The sequence below is a fragment of the Neolamprologus multifasciatus genome, chromosome 5 (genome assembly GCF_963576455.1).
Source record: "Neolamprologus multifasciatus chromosome 5, fNeoMul1.2, whole genome shotgun sequence".
Taxonomy (NCBI): Eukaryota; Metazoa; Chordata; class Actinopteri; order Cichliformes; family Cichlidae; genus Neolamprologus; species Neolamprologus multifasciatus.
The window spans coordinates 30,642,930-30,656,955 of NC_140443.1; the positions used below are offsets into that span (position 1 = coordinate 30,642,930).

General features: G+C 38.7%; 1 protein-coding gene across 20 annotated transcripts in view; it reads right to left on the minus strand.

Annotated features, from left to right (window-relative positions):
* Window positions 1-14,026, minus strand: part of itpr1b (inositol 1,4,5-trisphosphate receptor, type 1b) — an 82,029-nt gene that overhangs the window by 36,396 nt on the left and 31,607 nt on the right. For 8 of the 20 annotated variants that reach the window (XM_085158793.1, XM_085158783.1, XM_085158791.1 and 5 more), the window contains 6 exons: window positions 13,391-13,539; window positions 12,624-12,735; window positions 10,870-10,905; window positions 5,172-5,207; window positions 4,207-4,254; window positions 3,313-3,442 (listed from right to left, as the gene is read on the minus strand). In XM_085158793.1, coding sequence (XP_085014919.1) covers window positions 3,313-3,442; window positions 4,207-4,254; window positions 5,172-5,207; window positions 10,870-10,905; window positions 12,624-12,735; window positions 13,391-13,539 — 511 coding nt within the window. The remainder of the gene's footprint in view (window positions 1-3,312; window positions 3,443-4,206; window positions 4,255-5,171; window positions 5,208-10,869; window positions 10,906-12,623; window positions 12,736-13,390; window positions 13,540-14,026) is intronic. The other 12 variants (XM_085158799.1, XM_085158798.1, XM_085158797.1 and 9 more) reach the window with 6 other exon arrangements.

Consider the following 14,026-nt stretch of genomic DNA (forward strand, 5'->3'; position numbering starts at 1 on the left):
TATATATATATATATATATATATATATATATATATATATATATATATATATATATATATATATATATATATACATATATACACACATATACATATACATATACATATATATACATATACATATATATATACATATACATATACATATATATATACATATATACATATATATATACACACACATATACATACACACACACATATATATACATATACATATACATACATATACATATATATATATACATATATATACATATATACACATATATACATATATACACAGAATTTATACACACATGAAATTAATTAATTATTCCCTTAAAAGTAAATACTGCAGAGACAGTGAGCTACTGTGGCGGAGGTTTGTGTTCTTTGAGTCCTTGTTTGGATATTTGTTGGTTGTGCAGGTATTTGTTTTTTTAATTTCAGGATTTGTATCTTTTTTGTGTGTTTTTAAAAGGTGGACAGTGCTGTGCATTTAGCTTATAAATATAGCTAAAATCACAATGACATTTGGGAAAGTCCTAATAATTATATTTTAAAAAATCTACATGTGGTTGATTCAATCACAAGCGATTGTTTCAGTTCGGTTTATTTTATTTAAGATGCTATTGGGTAAGGAGGAAGTAAGGCGATTTTGAGTCATGTAATAAGCCACAGGTGTCTTTTCAGCCACCACACACTCAAAAAAAAAAAAAAAGCACGTTAGATGTGTCTCTAATCCACTGAGGTACTTTAACTCCTACTGCTGCCTACCACAGCCAGTAAGAGAAGAACTGGTGAGATAACAGCACCCATCAGAGCCGTCTCTGGCTGGGCGAGTCACTGAATCAACAACACATCCCATTCTAGATGGAGCTTGGCTCTTTGGTCGCCTGGCAACAACACGACCTGCGTTATGCGGGAGACAGAGCCAGTACGCTCAATAGCAGAGCCCCCCAGGTCCAAGGGCTTAAAGCAGTGTAAGACCACAGCTGTGAATAAGATCTTTTTTTTCATGCCTTCTAAAGCATTATAGACCAAATATGAGTCATCGCTGATGAGAGACACGGCATGACTCAATGGAATGGGTAAATGTCACTTACTAATAATCTATTAAATTTATGAATGTCAATCTCATGTAAGCAAAAAGAGTGAGGGAGGATAAAAACACCACTTTAACTGTTTCCTGTACAAATTCCTGATTTGGTGAGACCCGTGGTAAATAACTAAGGACACATTTGCAAATTCTTTATACTCTACTGTATATTTCTTTGCAAATATTAAAATGGCAAAATATTAAATGTTGATAAAGGGACATTTTATTCAGTTTCATTGAGGCAAACTGAGGCATTTTCAAATCTGATGCCAGCAGTATATATTACAATAAATTATATGTACTTTTTTTTTTTTAATGGACCAGAAAAAAAATAAAAAGGTTATTTATTTATTTATTGTTACGGTAAGTAAAAAAAATAAAAATTATGTATACACATATGACAGTTCCGGAAGTACTGCTGCTTTTTCTCTGTCATTTAGGTTTAACTAAGGTGAAGTGGATAACTATATTTTTACTAATTAGGCCCACTGGTCAGAAGCTTAACCAGAAGCAGAAATTCAGACAGCCAAGAAGAGTTTTACTGCAACTTCCTTGCCCCAAATGTCGTTCACCACTTGCCTTACTCACCAGATTTGCCTCCCTGTAACGATGTCCATTTTCCAGAAATGAAATTCAAGTTTAAGGCTCACTATTTAGCCACAGTGGAGAAGAAACAGGCATGGCAGTGGTACAAGTGCGAGCAGACAGATGCAATGGGAAAATAAGCAAAGAGTCCAGAGTGGCAGCAGAAGATGACTTTGATGGCTTTAATTTGACCTAAAAAACAGTTTTGTTTTTTTTAAATATGCTAACATTCAGATGATGGCTTTTTCAGTTAAGCGCTTGCTTTTTTTGGCAACACAATGCCAACCCACATTCTCAACCTATAAAATGTATCCAAAGTTAAAGAGCCACAGTTCAGCCTACCCGTTTCCACTGCTTCACAAAAAATACGAAGCAGTATGACAACGGAGGACCAAGACAGCCTGAGCACCTGAAATCACTTTCAGTACTACAGCAATGAGTCTCTTCAGTTCCTAAACACTGAAGACTTAAGACAGTGGTAAATGTCAATTTCAAAATTCATTACAGATTCAACATTTGCCGTGTTGTCCTTTACTATTTTCAAGTAAATGCGCAGCGTCTATCAGGTAAATGACTGTGAATGTGGGCGCTGAGTTTAAAATACAACATTTACAAAGTATGTTCCAACACAATGCTCGTAGCACGCTCTGTTGACTGCTACCCACTGGAAACTGTCACTCGCTCACTTTTCCTTGTAATCTGTGCAACTAACAGAAATATTTCCAGCATTATAAGGACTGTACAATAATCAGTAAATACTTAGTTGTGAATTTGTAAATAATTTAGACTGTTGACAAAAACCAGTTACTCTGTAAAGAGTTAAATGACACAATCTATTTTATTATTGCCAAAGTTAAAAGTTTCCCTCCTTAAGAAGATACATTTGATAACATTTCATTTATGTACATGAGCATCTGGTTGTAATAAGTAGCAATTAACCTATTTAAAAAATAAAAAAATAAAAAGTAATAAAAAAAAAGGAAGGGGAGAGAGAAAGTCTTTCTGGGTAAAATTATTTTGAATAGTGACAAACAAAATGTGGTCAGATTAGTTTATGATCAATTTACTTATTTATTTTTAATTAGGTTAAAACTCTGTGTGAGCATTGTTACTGTATTTTCCCAAGTAATTCATCAAAACAGTAATTTTTAAGCAGCTTGTTTAGTTTAAAAAAATATCTGAATAAAAAATAAAATGACTTTTACAGAAGCTTCTGCACACATGGTTTGACTTGGATATAAATAATTATTTCCTAATGAAACTGTAATGACTGCAGCTATCAAAACAGACGGTTTAATAGAACTAGATGGAGCTATGCAGCGATAGATGGAGATAAATAGCTGAAGCAGACTGCAATGGTTGAAAGATTTCATTACAGGAGCTGAAAACCTAATTATTTAATAGCTCTACCCAATTATTTAACTTTTTTTTTTAAACCACATTTCCATAATTGCACAACTGAAGCTGAAATTTTTCATGTGTTTCTAGCTAGCGGTCATATATTATAGCTGGCAGGCTAAAAACTATTATTTTTATGTTGCGTGTGCAGTGCTGTCCCACCTTCCCCAAGTAAATCATTTCATTTCATCTTATCTTTACAGCATAGCCATGTAGACACACAGACACGTAGAGCATCGTTACACAAACCTGTAGGTGATTTCCCTTGCGCTCCAGGCGTGAGTGGGCCGTTACTGAAGGTGGTAAGGCTATCTCTCCTCTGGCCAGCTTTGATATTACCATAGTATCGATTGACCAAAATCTGCCGCAGAGCCTCTCCCTACCAGGAAAATGAATGTTAGGAGATGAAGATCTATTTCTGCTATAGAAATGGAACTTGAACCCAGAGTTACTATGCTGACACAAGACTATCAAATTGATACAGAATTGCACTCATAGTAGTATGTCCTACATAGACAAAGCCACAACATAAAGGAATAAAGGGTTACAAGGTTCCACATAAACCAAAAATGAAACTTCATTTTGTAAAATGAATTTCTGAAATCTCCTCGCTTCACTTGAAAGGTTTCCTTTTAGTTTTTCATGTCATCTTGGTGTTTTATGGCATTTTATGGCCATACACGTGCCTTGAACTTTTGTGCAAGTAAAACAAAACATAAAAAGAAAGAGAAAAAAAATTAAAGATTAATCTTATCAAGATGTCCACCTGGGAAAAAATGGAGCACACACACACACACACACACACACACACATTTTTTATTTGATCCTTGCACTCTGACCTCAGTCAGTGATGTTCAGAGTTGACATTGTGCTCTTTCTCGGTCTGAACATATGCATTAACCCTCGGCCTTGTATGTAAATCACAGCAGTGTGTCACCTCTGTGTCAGTCTGTAGCAAACACAAAGCGCAGACTGAGAACCCACATTAGTGTTTCCTGGCTGATCTCTGTCACATGTTTTGTGTCATAACTGGGAGGGGAGTGAGTGCCATGCTGTAGCAGCAGTGCAACAGTGAGGGCATCACAATCAGTCAGTAAGATGCAGGCCTGTGCCAGACCACAGCAAACCAAACTCTTTACCTACCCTCCTTTGATCCTCCAGTTGCTTCAGCGGCTGGTTGGGATCAAGCTCCTTAAAGGTGAGGTGAGTTAGCAGAAAGCATTAAAATAAGAAAGAAAAAAAAAAGTTGGAAAGGAAAGTTGGGGAAAACAAAAATAGGGTGTCAATACAGTGCAAATTAGTTACTTTACAAGCATGCAGGAAACTGGGTGCAAAATTGATCATGCAGTTAAGAGGGAAGTGGTTGTGTCAGGGAAGATGTGAGGTCGAGTCAAAGGCGTGCAGGGCTTCATGCAGAGGAGGACTGACATGCTTTTTTTTTAACACCTTCAAGAAGTTTTTGAAGTAAAAATCTTACATTTTTAAAATCTAAAATTATAACCATTTGTCAGACTACCTCCCTCATTACTTTACGCTCACAGTGGAAAAAGTGCCTAAATGATTTACATAAAAGAATGATAGACTGCTGGAGGGGAAGAAACAAGCCAAGAGCCATGAGAAAAGAAACACTTTAGGTTACATAACAGAGCAGTGAGCTACTGACACACACTGTAAGCACCAATCTGGCATGGAAAAACACCTCACCCATGACTCCAACCCCCACCCCAGCCTTACAGCAACCCCAATGAAAGGAGGTCAGTGAATTGGACTTTCATCAAAGAGCTAGAAGGACAGATGAGCGGATGGGAGAAATGACGGAGGCAGAGAGGAAAGGATGAGTAGAGAAGCGGAAGACTGTATGCAAACAAGGGCATATATGTAGCAAGTTCCACAGAAGCAGCAGTGGCAGAGGGGTGATGCAGGAAGGGCAGGGGGGTGGAGATAAAAGTGGAAATGCATAAGGAAAGGTTGTGACTTTTCCTTGTTTAAATAAGGATCTGGAAAACGCACAGCACAAATAATACAGGATGGTGGCCGATCATGAGTATGAGTGATGATCAGTAGTGACGCATGTTAGTGGGCAATGGGCCAATATGAGTAAAACACACCTCGGCCGGGATTTCGGGCTCAGGTGGAGGTGCCAGCTGATTGGAAATAAAAGGACGCAGTTAGTTGGGGTTAGAAGTAGTCGGATTAGTTAGGTCACTCCACCCTCCAAGAGCAGCTTCCAAAACCAAAACTTTCTATTACCAGTAACGTCAGCGATTCATCATCAATGTACAAAGAGCCAGGAGCAGAGAAAGCAGACACAAAATGATGTTTGTTTGTTTTTTTAAGTGTTTCTCATTTTAGTGTTCATGGGGTTTGCTTGATGACAGAGCATGAGTGATAAGCAGCATTACCACATCGCAGCAAAACAGCAAAAGCTCAGTTGCCCCCACCTCACCACAGACTGCTGGTTATTAAAGCAACACTGGTGTGTTTGGTATTCTGTGGTTCCCTCTTAATAAAATGATAATAACATTACAAACCAAAGATGGCAGAAGCAAATATGCACACTTTGATTCTTCTAAGGACATAAAGAAACAACAAGAGATATTTATGACTGAGCATGTTTTCAAACCATTGTCATGATATGCTTGGTTTGACTACAATCATATTGTTACAATTGGAAAATTGCCTAAAAATAAATTAATAAATTAAAAAAGTAATTAAAAAAGTAAAAAATTACAAAACATTTCCCATGCTAGCTGTTTGAACAGTAAATGTATGTATTGCATGGTCAGAGATGCAAAAAGTACAACTTATTTTCAATACATATCTCAAAGTAATGAAACCAACTAAAAACAACAGATACATAATAAATTCAGAGAGAGAGAAAGAGTAAAAAAGAATAAATAAAAAAATAACAGAAATTCTAATAATTTCCTACCACATAGTAAAACAATGAATACTGTGATGGCATAATTATACAGAGAGTTTTGTAGACATTTACCTTAAATGAGTTAAAACAAAATAAAGTGCTAATGCTAGCCTATTCAGTAGATGATTATTTTCTGTGAACGGCTATTTAAAAAACTAAAAGTCTATACACGCACACACACGAAACATCTCACTGCAGATAATGCAAGAAAAAACAAAAAAACAAATACACAACCAAACATGGGCATACGTCTCTGTCTCTCTCTGCCATGACTGGGTTACCAGTCATGCTGCTTTATGCTGATTAATTGTGCAACTGGACAGGAATTTCCCTGCATCAAGCCTCCTTTAATGTCAACACACTGACTTCCACAGAAGTCAGAAGAACAGTGATGCATCACACATCATGCAACTTAAGTTATATTCAGCAGCTAGCTAGTAGCAAAACTAACTTCTCTTAATATACTTACACGTGCATCGAAATCTGACCGTGAGGACAGCCCGACCCTATAATTGCCAGCATTTTTAGCGTTTCCAGAATGTGTGATTAAAATGAATACAGAGGCGAGGCCTGGCAAATAAACACAATGGCACTGTGAACATGGCAGTAAATAGTGGCAGCAAGGGTCACATGGTCTCAGTGACCAGGAAAATCTGTTGCACTTTCTCTGGAGAGTCAGTTTTCAAACCATCTCTCTATTAAGAATATTAGAACTAAAAGCCTAAACCTACATAAGATTAGATGGAGCTATATTATCTATTTTTTTTATATTTTTATAAGTTTACCGGGAGTAGAAAGCTGGCCCTGTACCATGTGCTCATTACTACCCAAGTTAAGGCCTCAATTTTCTCATGGCAGTCCGTCTAACCTAACTTGAGCTCCAGCTCCTACTGTCTCCTGGAAGACATGTCTGAAGTGCTTTGATTTCCAATTACCACTGGAGATCACACATCAGTGGAGAGTTTAAAATTCCAGGAAAACAGAGGGGAAAAAAATGCTTTTGGCTCTTATGTAACTGCTGCTTGATAGCTGGCTTGAGCCCAAGAATCGTGCAGCTTAAGTTAAGGAAACTGGGACAGTGCTGCCCGTTGCTGAGAAACGTCCGCAGCTCCCCCTGTTGAGAAGAAAAAACAGAGCAGCTCGGAGTCTCCAGAATTCAGTCACTGTAATGGGCAGAAGGATAAATGAGGACAGGAGCAAGCTATCTGAGGCAGCTTGGCAGAAAGAATGATGGGAGTGGCAACTGGTAAATACAGAGAAGGCTAAAAGAGGAAGTAGGTAAAGGCAAAGAGACAAAACAACAATGTTTGTGTGGGGATTGGAAACAATGTGGTGACAAAAAAAAATGCACAAGAAAAATAGAGGAAATAGTAAACTCAAAACCTCCCAAAAACAAACTCTGATTGGCTGAGATAATGAAGAGACTGTTATAGGTTGACGGTGAACAAAAAGAATTTGGCGAACTGGAAAAAGACATTTGCGCCCACACAGAGAGACCGCAAAGAAATAGTTCCCTTATATAACCTTCGTGTCCGGTTACATGCTCGGCCTCAGCTAATCTCTCTGTATCACCTGAATTAGAAGGAGAAATGATCTCCATCTCCCCCCCTTATGCTCGTGCAGCCTCTCAAACGAAAGCCGTGCACACGAAGCGAGAACAAACAAGCGCAGCGATTGATGCGATAAGGCCTGACAATGAGTCCGCCTAGCTGGTCAGGTCTTGTTTTCTCCCGGCTTGCATTTGATCATGTTGCTATTTCTGGAAGAATGAGATAAGCTATTCCTAATGGGTGAAAAGTCATTCCACTTGATCCTGCTCCCTCATCAGCCTGACTGGATATGCAAAATCCAGTACAGCGTCTGGGCGTGCAGCAACAAGAAGCACGATGGAGTCTGTCAGGCAGTAGTGAACTAACAGCTGCACTCATTCCTAGAGGTCCCTGGGTGGGTGATTCTGAAAGAGAGGGGGCGTGTTGTAAAAGGTCAGGGAGCAGCAGCAGGCTACACACTTGAGTTACGTAACAGCTATAATGGCAGTTTATCTTGCTGCTGATGAGGGGAAGTTGGGGTTTTGGCCCGTCTGCCTTCCTGCCATCAATCAGAGTACCCAGAGACGTGCTGCCAGCCATCAGCCACGCCGCTTCATGCTGTTGTTAACGCGAATGAGTGGCAGAGAACATGTGCCGTTAGGGAGTGTGTGGACATTCTTAGGATGCTGCACGTGGGAGGAGTTGATGAAACAAAGTGGTGCTCTGTGAGAACAGCCCTGTTTTTGTGGAAGCTGGGGATTTCCATCACTTGAGCAGTATATACGGGGAGAGAGGGAAGGAGGGAAAGCAAGACAGAGACATAACAGAGAAACTGAGAGCATGCTGCTTCCTGCAACTCTGGAAAGACCCTTTCCGACAATTTCTCCATTTCCTTACTTAACAGCTTTGTTCACTTCTCTTACACACAGACGCACGCCCTGCACCACACTCTGGATTAAGTGGCTATTGTGATGTTGGCGTGCTTTTAACTTCAGTGTTTCCTGCTGCCACAGAAACGCTTCCTCCCGTGCAATACTTTCAGTTTTAATCAATTTACTGATTACAATACAAGCTCCCGACTACGCTAAACATATAGATATATAAGCTTTCTATTATTCAGAACATTAAGGTTTCAGTACATTTTAAATCAAACCAAGGTCAAGAATTAAATTTGATGCTTTGATGAAAGCCAGCAGAAGTCCCGATAAAAACCCAGTGAAGTAGAGGAATGGGTTCAGGTCGTTTTATCCAATTAGAGCAGAATTGGAAAAAAATACAAAGTGCTTTACAATAAAACACTTTAAATCTGGTTCCACTTTTAAATATTTAAAGAAATTCCAATGCTAGGGGGCACATGTTGAAACGCTCAATAACCCTGGCCAGAAACCAAAGAAGTCTGTGTACCAATTTAAAGCAACAATACAGTCATTAAAGCAATACTATAGTCCTAAAACTGAGTCTAGAACCCACAGTTCTATACTTAAAATGGCTAAAATATAGGAGCTAGCCTGAGAAAGCTGAAGGCTGGTGAACAGACATCTAGTATGAGTAAAGATCTGGCAATGGGTCAGCAGGAGAGAAAAGTGTGAATAACTCCTTCAAAATGAGCTTAAAAGATTTGTAAGTTTAGCTGTAAACATCAAATAAAACGAAACTCCTCACAAAACATCTACATTCGTGTAAAATAGTAATCTTATCACAATACTGGTCTGAAGGAACATTTCAGATATGATGTGGTTGTGGCGGCACGCATAATCTTCAGAGAGCAGAAACATGTTTCATCAGCTATTTTAAAGGCCAAAAGGCATGACCAGCACACACGGCCCGATGGCCTGTTTTACAAAGCTGATAGATGGAGTATCCCCAGCTATATATACACTCACACCTGCTCTTGTAATTGTGGCAAAGGGCTTAGAGGAAAAAATATGCCATCTTATCACCATCCATCATCAGGGTGCTGTGCGACATTTAGAGTGACTCGTGCCACAAATAGAAACAGCTCTACGATGTAATGCAGTGTAACAAAATGGCCTTACAAATATTACTGCTAAGCCGCCTGTGTGCTGACAGTGATGGACTGAATGAATACATTTATCGAGGAGCCTGTATTAGCTATCTTTAAAAAAATACGAGTACAGAGTTAAACAAAAAATTTAACCTGCACAAAAATATAATCGTTGTTTGATGGATGGATAACTTTTGTATACATGCTATATCCAAACATTAGTAACTATTGATTATGATGTCTCTCGAATTTCTCAACTACTTCAAGAAGATTTGAACCAAGTTATGCTTTACATCCATGTCTCTGCAGACTTCTACTGGATATGCAGTAATAACATGACCCATAAATTCAGTTCTGACAGTCCACAAACTTGTAGCAATGACAGCAGACAGTGCTTTAAAAAAGGCACAATGCAACGAGGAAGAAGATTCAAATTCAAGCAGGTGGCTGCTTCACACCCAGCTTTAAACCACATGCACAAAAGATCTATTCAATAAGCACAGTCTCGTCTTGAGACCCCAAAATTAACACGACCAATCCAGGGTCTAACCAAAATATGTTAACTTATGTTATTTAAAAATAACAGTAAAATCCTGTAGGATATATTCTACAAATGTAACACGTCTTTACCTAAACAGTTCACTCAAAAAAATATACAACAAAGTACAGCATGGCACAAAAGCACATACAGTATATTGACAAAAGCACTGGGCCACACCTCAGTCCCATTACCACAGCTGAATAAAATGCAGTCTGCCTTTACAAATATTTATATATATTACAAGCTTACTGAATTCATGTGGTACTGTAATAGGAAGCCACCATTGCAAAAAGCAGTTGCAACAAGTGAAATTTTTCCCCTACTGTATATTCCAGCATTAACTGCACATGGTATCACTGCAAAGTGGAAGTGTTTAGAAACCGCAAAAACTCAGCGATGAAGTTGCTGAGCTGCAGTACTTGGTAGCTGCACTCTGTAACTTCACCAAGTGCTGACGTGCATAAAAGATACCTGACTCACTAACTTCAGAGCTCAATGCACCTCTGGCATTAACATCAGCACAAAAACTGCGCACCGGGAGCTTTGTGGGTTTCTATGGCCCGGCAGCTGTGTTGGTGGCCCAGTACTATTGGCCATATAGAGTTTGTGAGGCAGACATTTTAGCATTATGCTACTTTTTTCCATGAAATTCAGGAGCAACTCTTAACAGGCACACGGCGGGGAAATGGACTAAGCTGCTGACACAGATGAGGGATTGAAACGCTAGAAAGCCTACGTGAAACACAAGCACATCTATGCTGTTAGTGGGAGACAAATGAACATCGCAATAGTAAGTAAAGTGATCAACCTCAGCCACATCCATTTCATCATCAAAGGCAATCAGCTGCAAGAGAAGAAGTATAGGAAGCAGAGAGTTAGTAGAGCTAGATTAGTGAGTTAGAGCTCTGTAACAAGTGTGCAAATGTAAAGCCTCTGAAACCCACACACAGACACACACGCAGCATGTCAGGTTAGTGAAAAAGGGCGAAGAAAGGGCTGTCAAGGCTCAAAAACAGAACAAGTTAATTGCAGTAAAGACACCTTTTTTACATCATCACTGTATTACATCAAATATTTTCATGTTAAGAGAACTGATTATAAAAGTGCAAGTCTTTGTTTTTAAACACCGTTTGGTTGAGAAGGTGAAATATTTAGTATTTTCCCCCCAACCAGCTGCTTTCTTTCCCTCCCTGTTTATCAACACAAAAATAATGTCTTTATTTTATCAGTTAAGTTTTGTTAAACAATAAAACAGGAAATAGTCCATCCAGCAGATTTTGAAGTTGAAATTGAAGATCTAATTAAAAAAGCTTAACCATTTTCAAACACCACAAAAAAATCCCAAACAAACTAACTAACAAAAAAATAAATAAATAAAACCCTTTCTGAAGTGCTTTCATCACAAAGACAAGCAAGCAGATTTCTTTTCAGAATGAGCTCAGTCTGTAATGGACCAAACCAATAAAATGAGAGATTGACTGTTGTGATTAAAGTACACTCTCCTGTTAATCTTACTTGGCCTGATTAAAATGTTCTTGAAGCTTCATAGATTCTTACACCAAACTCAAAGGGACGTTAGCCATCATTCCCTGTTAAATATCAGATTTAACTATTTTTTTTAATCTCTAATAATCTCTAAAAAAGGCAAAGAGGAGCCCCGATTTGAAATAACCATATGTTGATGTTCAATTATCCATCTGTTGAGGAATCATTGCCATGCAACAATTAGGACCTGATCCCTTACAAGCTTCTTACTTTTTCTGTTACCGTCAGTCATGCTTGCCACACACACACACACACACACACACACACACACACACAAAATCCAGTCATTACTAAGCACTCAAAAAAACTAATTTAAAAAAGTGAATAAATCACAGGGTAACGTACAACAAATTCCCTGGCAGCAAATCTACATAAAAATAGTTTTATTTTAGCAGTTAAAAAACAACAACAAGATTTTTGAAAGTTGTTTTAATGTTTTCATCTGATATTAAAGCGCTTTATCCTTTTACTGGAAAACAAGTTGGCACAGTTGAGACAATTTATTTAGGATTAGTATAAGTGATCATTAGTAGCCAATGAATGGTGCGTAAAATGGTTGAGAGACAATGTTGGATCATGCACATTGTTAATAGAGTTAATAAAGCTGATACACATAACACTGTTTTTTTGTTAGTTAGTTTTTTTAATTTAAGGAGAAAAGCAACATGGGAATCTTTTTATCATTACTTTTTGCAGACTCTTAAAAGCACTAAAACTAGAAAAGAAAAATCACAAACTGCCCTGGCTGCAGGAATATCAAATGAAAGACTTGATGACGTTCGCTGTGTATGAGTCATTTACTTTTTGTGTTCTACAGAGGCTCCAGAGGTAAGCAGAGAGCACTCAGTTTTGTTTTTGTTTTTTTTATTGCTTTGTGATGTCGTGTCTTACCCTAAGTTTTGACGCAGAACATCCTGACATCCTGAAAAGTGTTGTAACATTTTAACTCGTGTGTGGGAGAATCTTGGGCAACACTAGAACCAGAGAATGAGAAACAGGAATGAAGGAGGAACATACCTTCTCCCCATAGCCCCGGTCTTTTGACATCATTTCCCTCAGTGTCTGCAGTACTTTGATGCACAGGCGCTCCTCGTTCTCTTCTAGCAACTGTTTGGTGTGTTTGATCAGTCTGATCAAAGAGAACAAGGGGGGGGGGGGGGGGGGGGCGCGAATCAGCACAAACAATAGAAATAGACTGATGAACTCATCACCTTCCTCCAAAACTCTATATACTTCAAGTCTCACAGTGACATAAATCATTTCTATGACACAGTGATTATCCTTGTTCTAAACAAGAGACTTGGAAGTTATGGGTCTAAAGCATATTTAGGTGCTTTGGCCATAACTGAAAACGGTGATTTAAGGAAATGACTTCAGCTGACTACAGCAGATGCTTCATGTTCACAGAAAACTTAAAGACTAAGTGATTCCCCAAAGCCAGTGCAGGCTGATGCCAGCAGCCACAGTTGAAATCGTTTTCTCTGCTTTTTCACCTTCAGACGTTTCAGAATGTTACAGTAGAACTGATTACGAGGAACAAATTTACTGTGCAGAACCACATGAATATCTAAAAACAACAACAAGCACGCTCCTGGCCCTGCTACAGACCCTCCTCTGCTGAAAAACTAGTCTCATCAGGTTGACAAAGATGCTTGTCTCCATTCATGTTTGAGGTACAAGACAAAACTACAAATGCACACATGCGAGCGGTTACAAGGGGACTTCCAAAAGCGTTCCAAAAATAGCAACAGCACTGGAAGTGGTTCAGACAACTTTAGACTCACTTTGATATGAATCCTCCACTTTCACATTTCTTGCGAGCGTCTGTGTTTTCAGGGAAGAGCAGCTCCGGACGATGCAGGACATCCACCAGCACCGAGAGCTCAGCCTGGACCAGAGGTCTCAAACGGTCCTCTAGGGCAGACACGATGTCCTATTGAGCAGAACCAAAGGTTACAAATAACCCAGAACTGTGTTTTATGGCAAACAGCTACACTGTTATGTATAATTAAAACAGTCTTCCTATTCCTGCATTTCGTTCAAAGACATCCAGCTACAGTCAGCCTCACATTATTTTGCTTTAATATTAATTTAATATAGAAACAGGAAGGGACACATCCAGTGCATTACACATCAAATCACACCATAATAAACACCACCGTGCCACCTTTTGCAGTGCACTTCCTGTCACGCCTGGTGATGATTACTGTGAAAATGAGTGATGCTGTGTTGGGTGCTGATTAAAGAAGTTTGAGAACATCAAGAGGTGGGAAAAAACATAAGGCTGTGAAACTCCAGCAGTCTTTGCAAAGACAACAGGAATTTGGGAAGTACACAGAAAACCTCGTCTAGAAATGGGTGGATTAGGAACGAAACATCTAAAACATCACTGAAAATTTATTTCCATAACAAAACAGCTT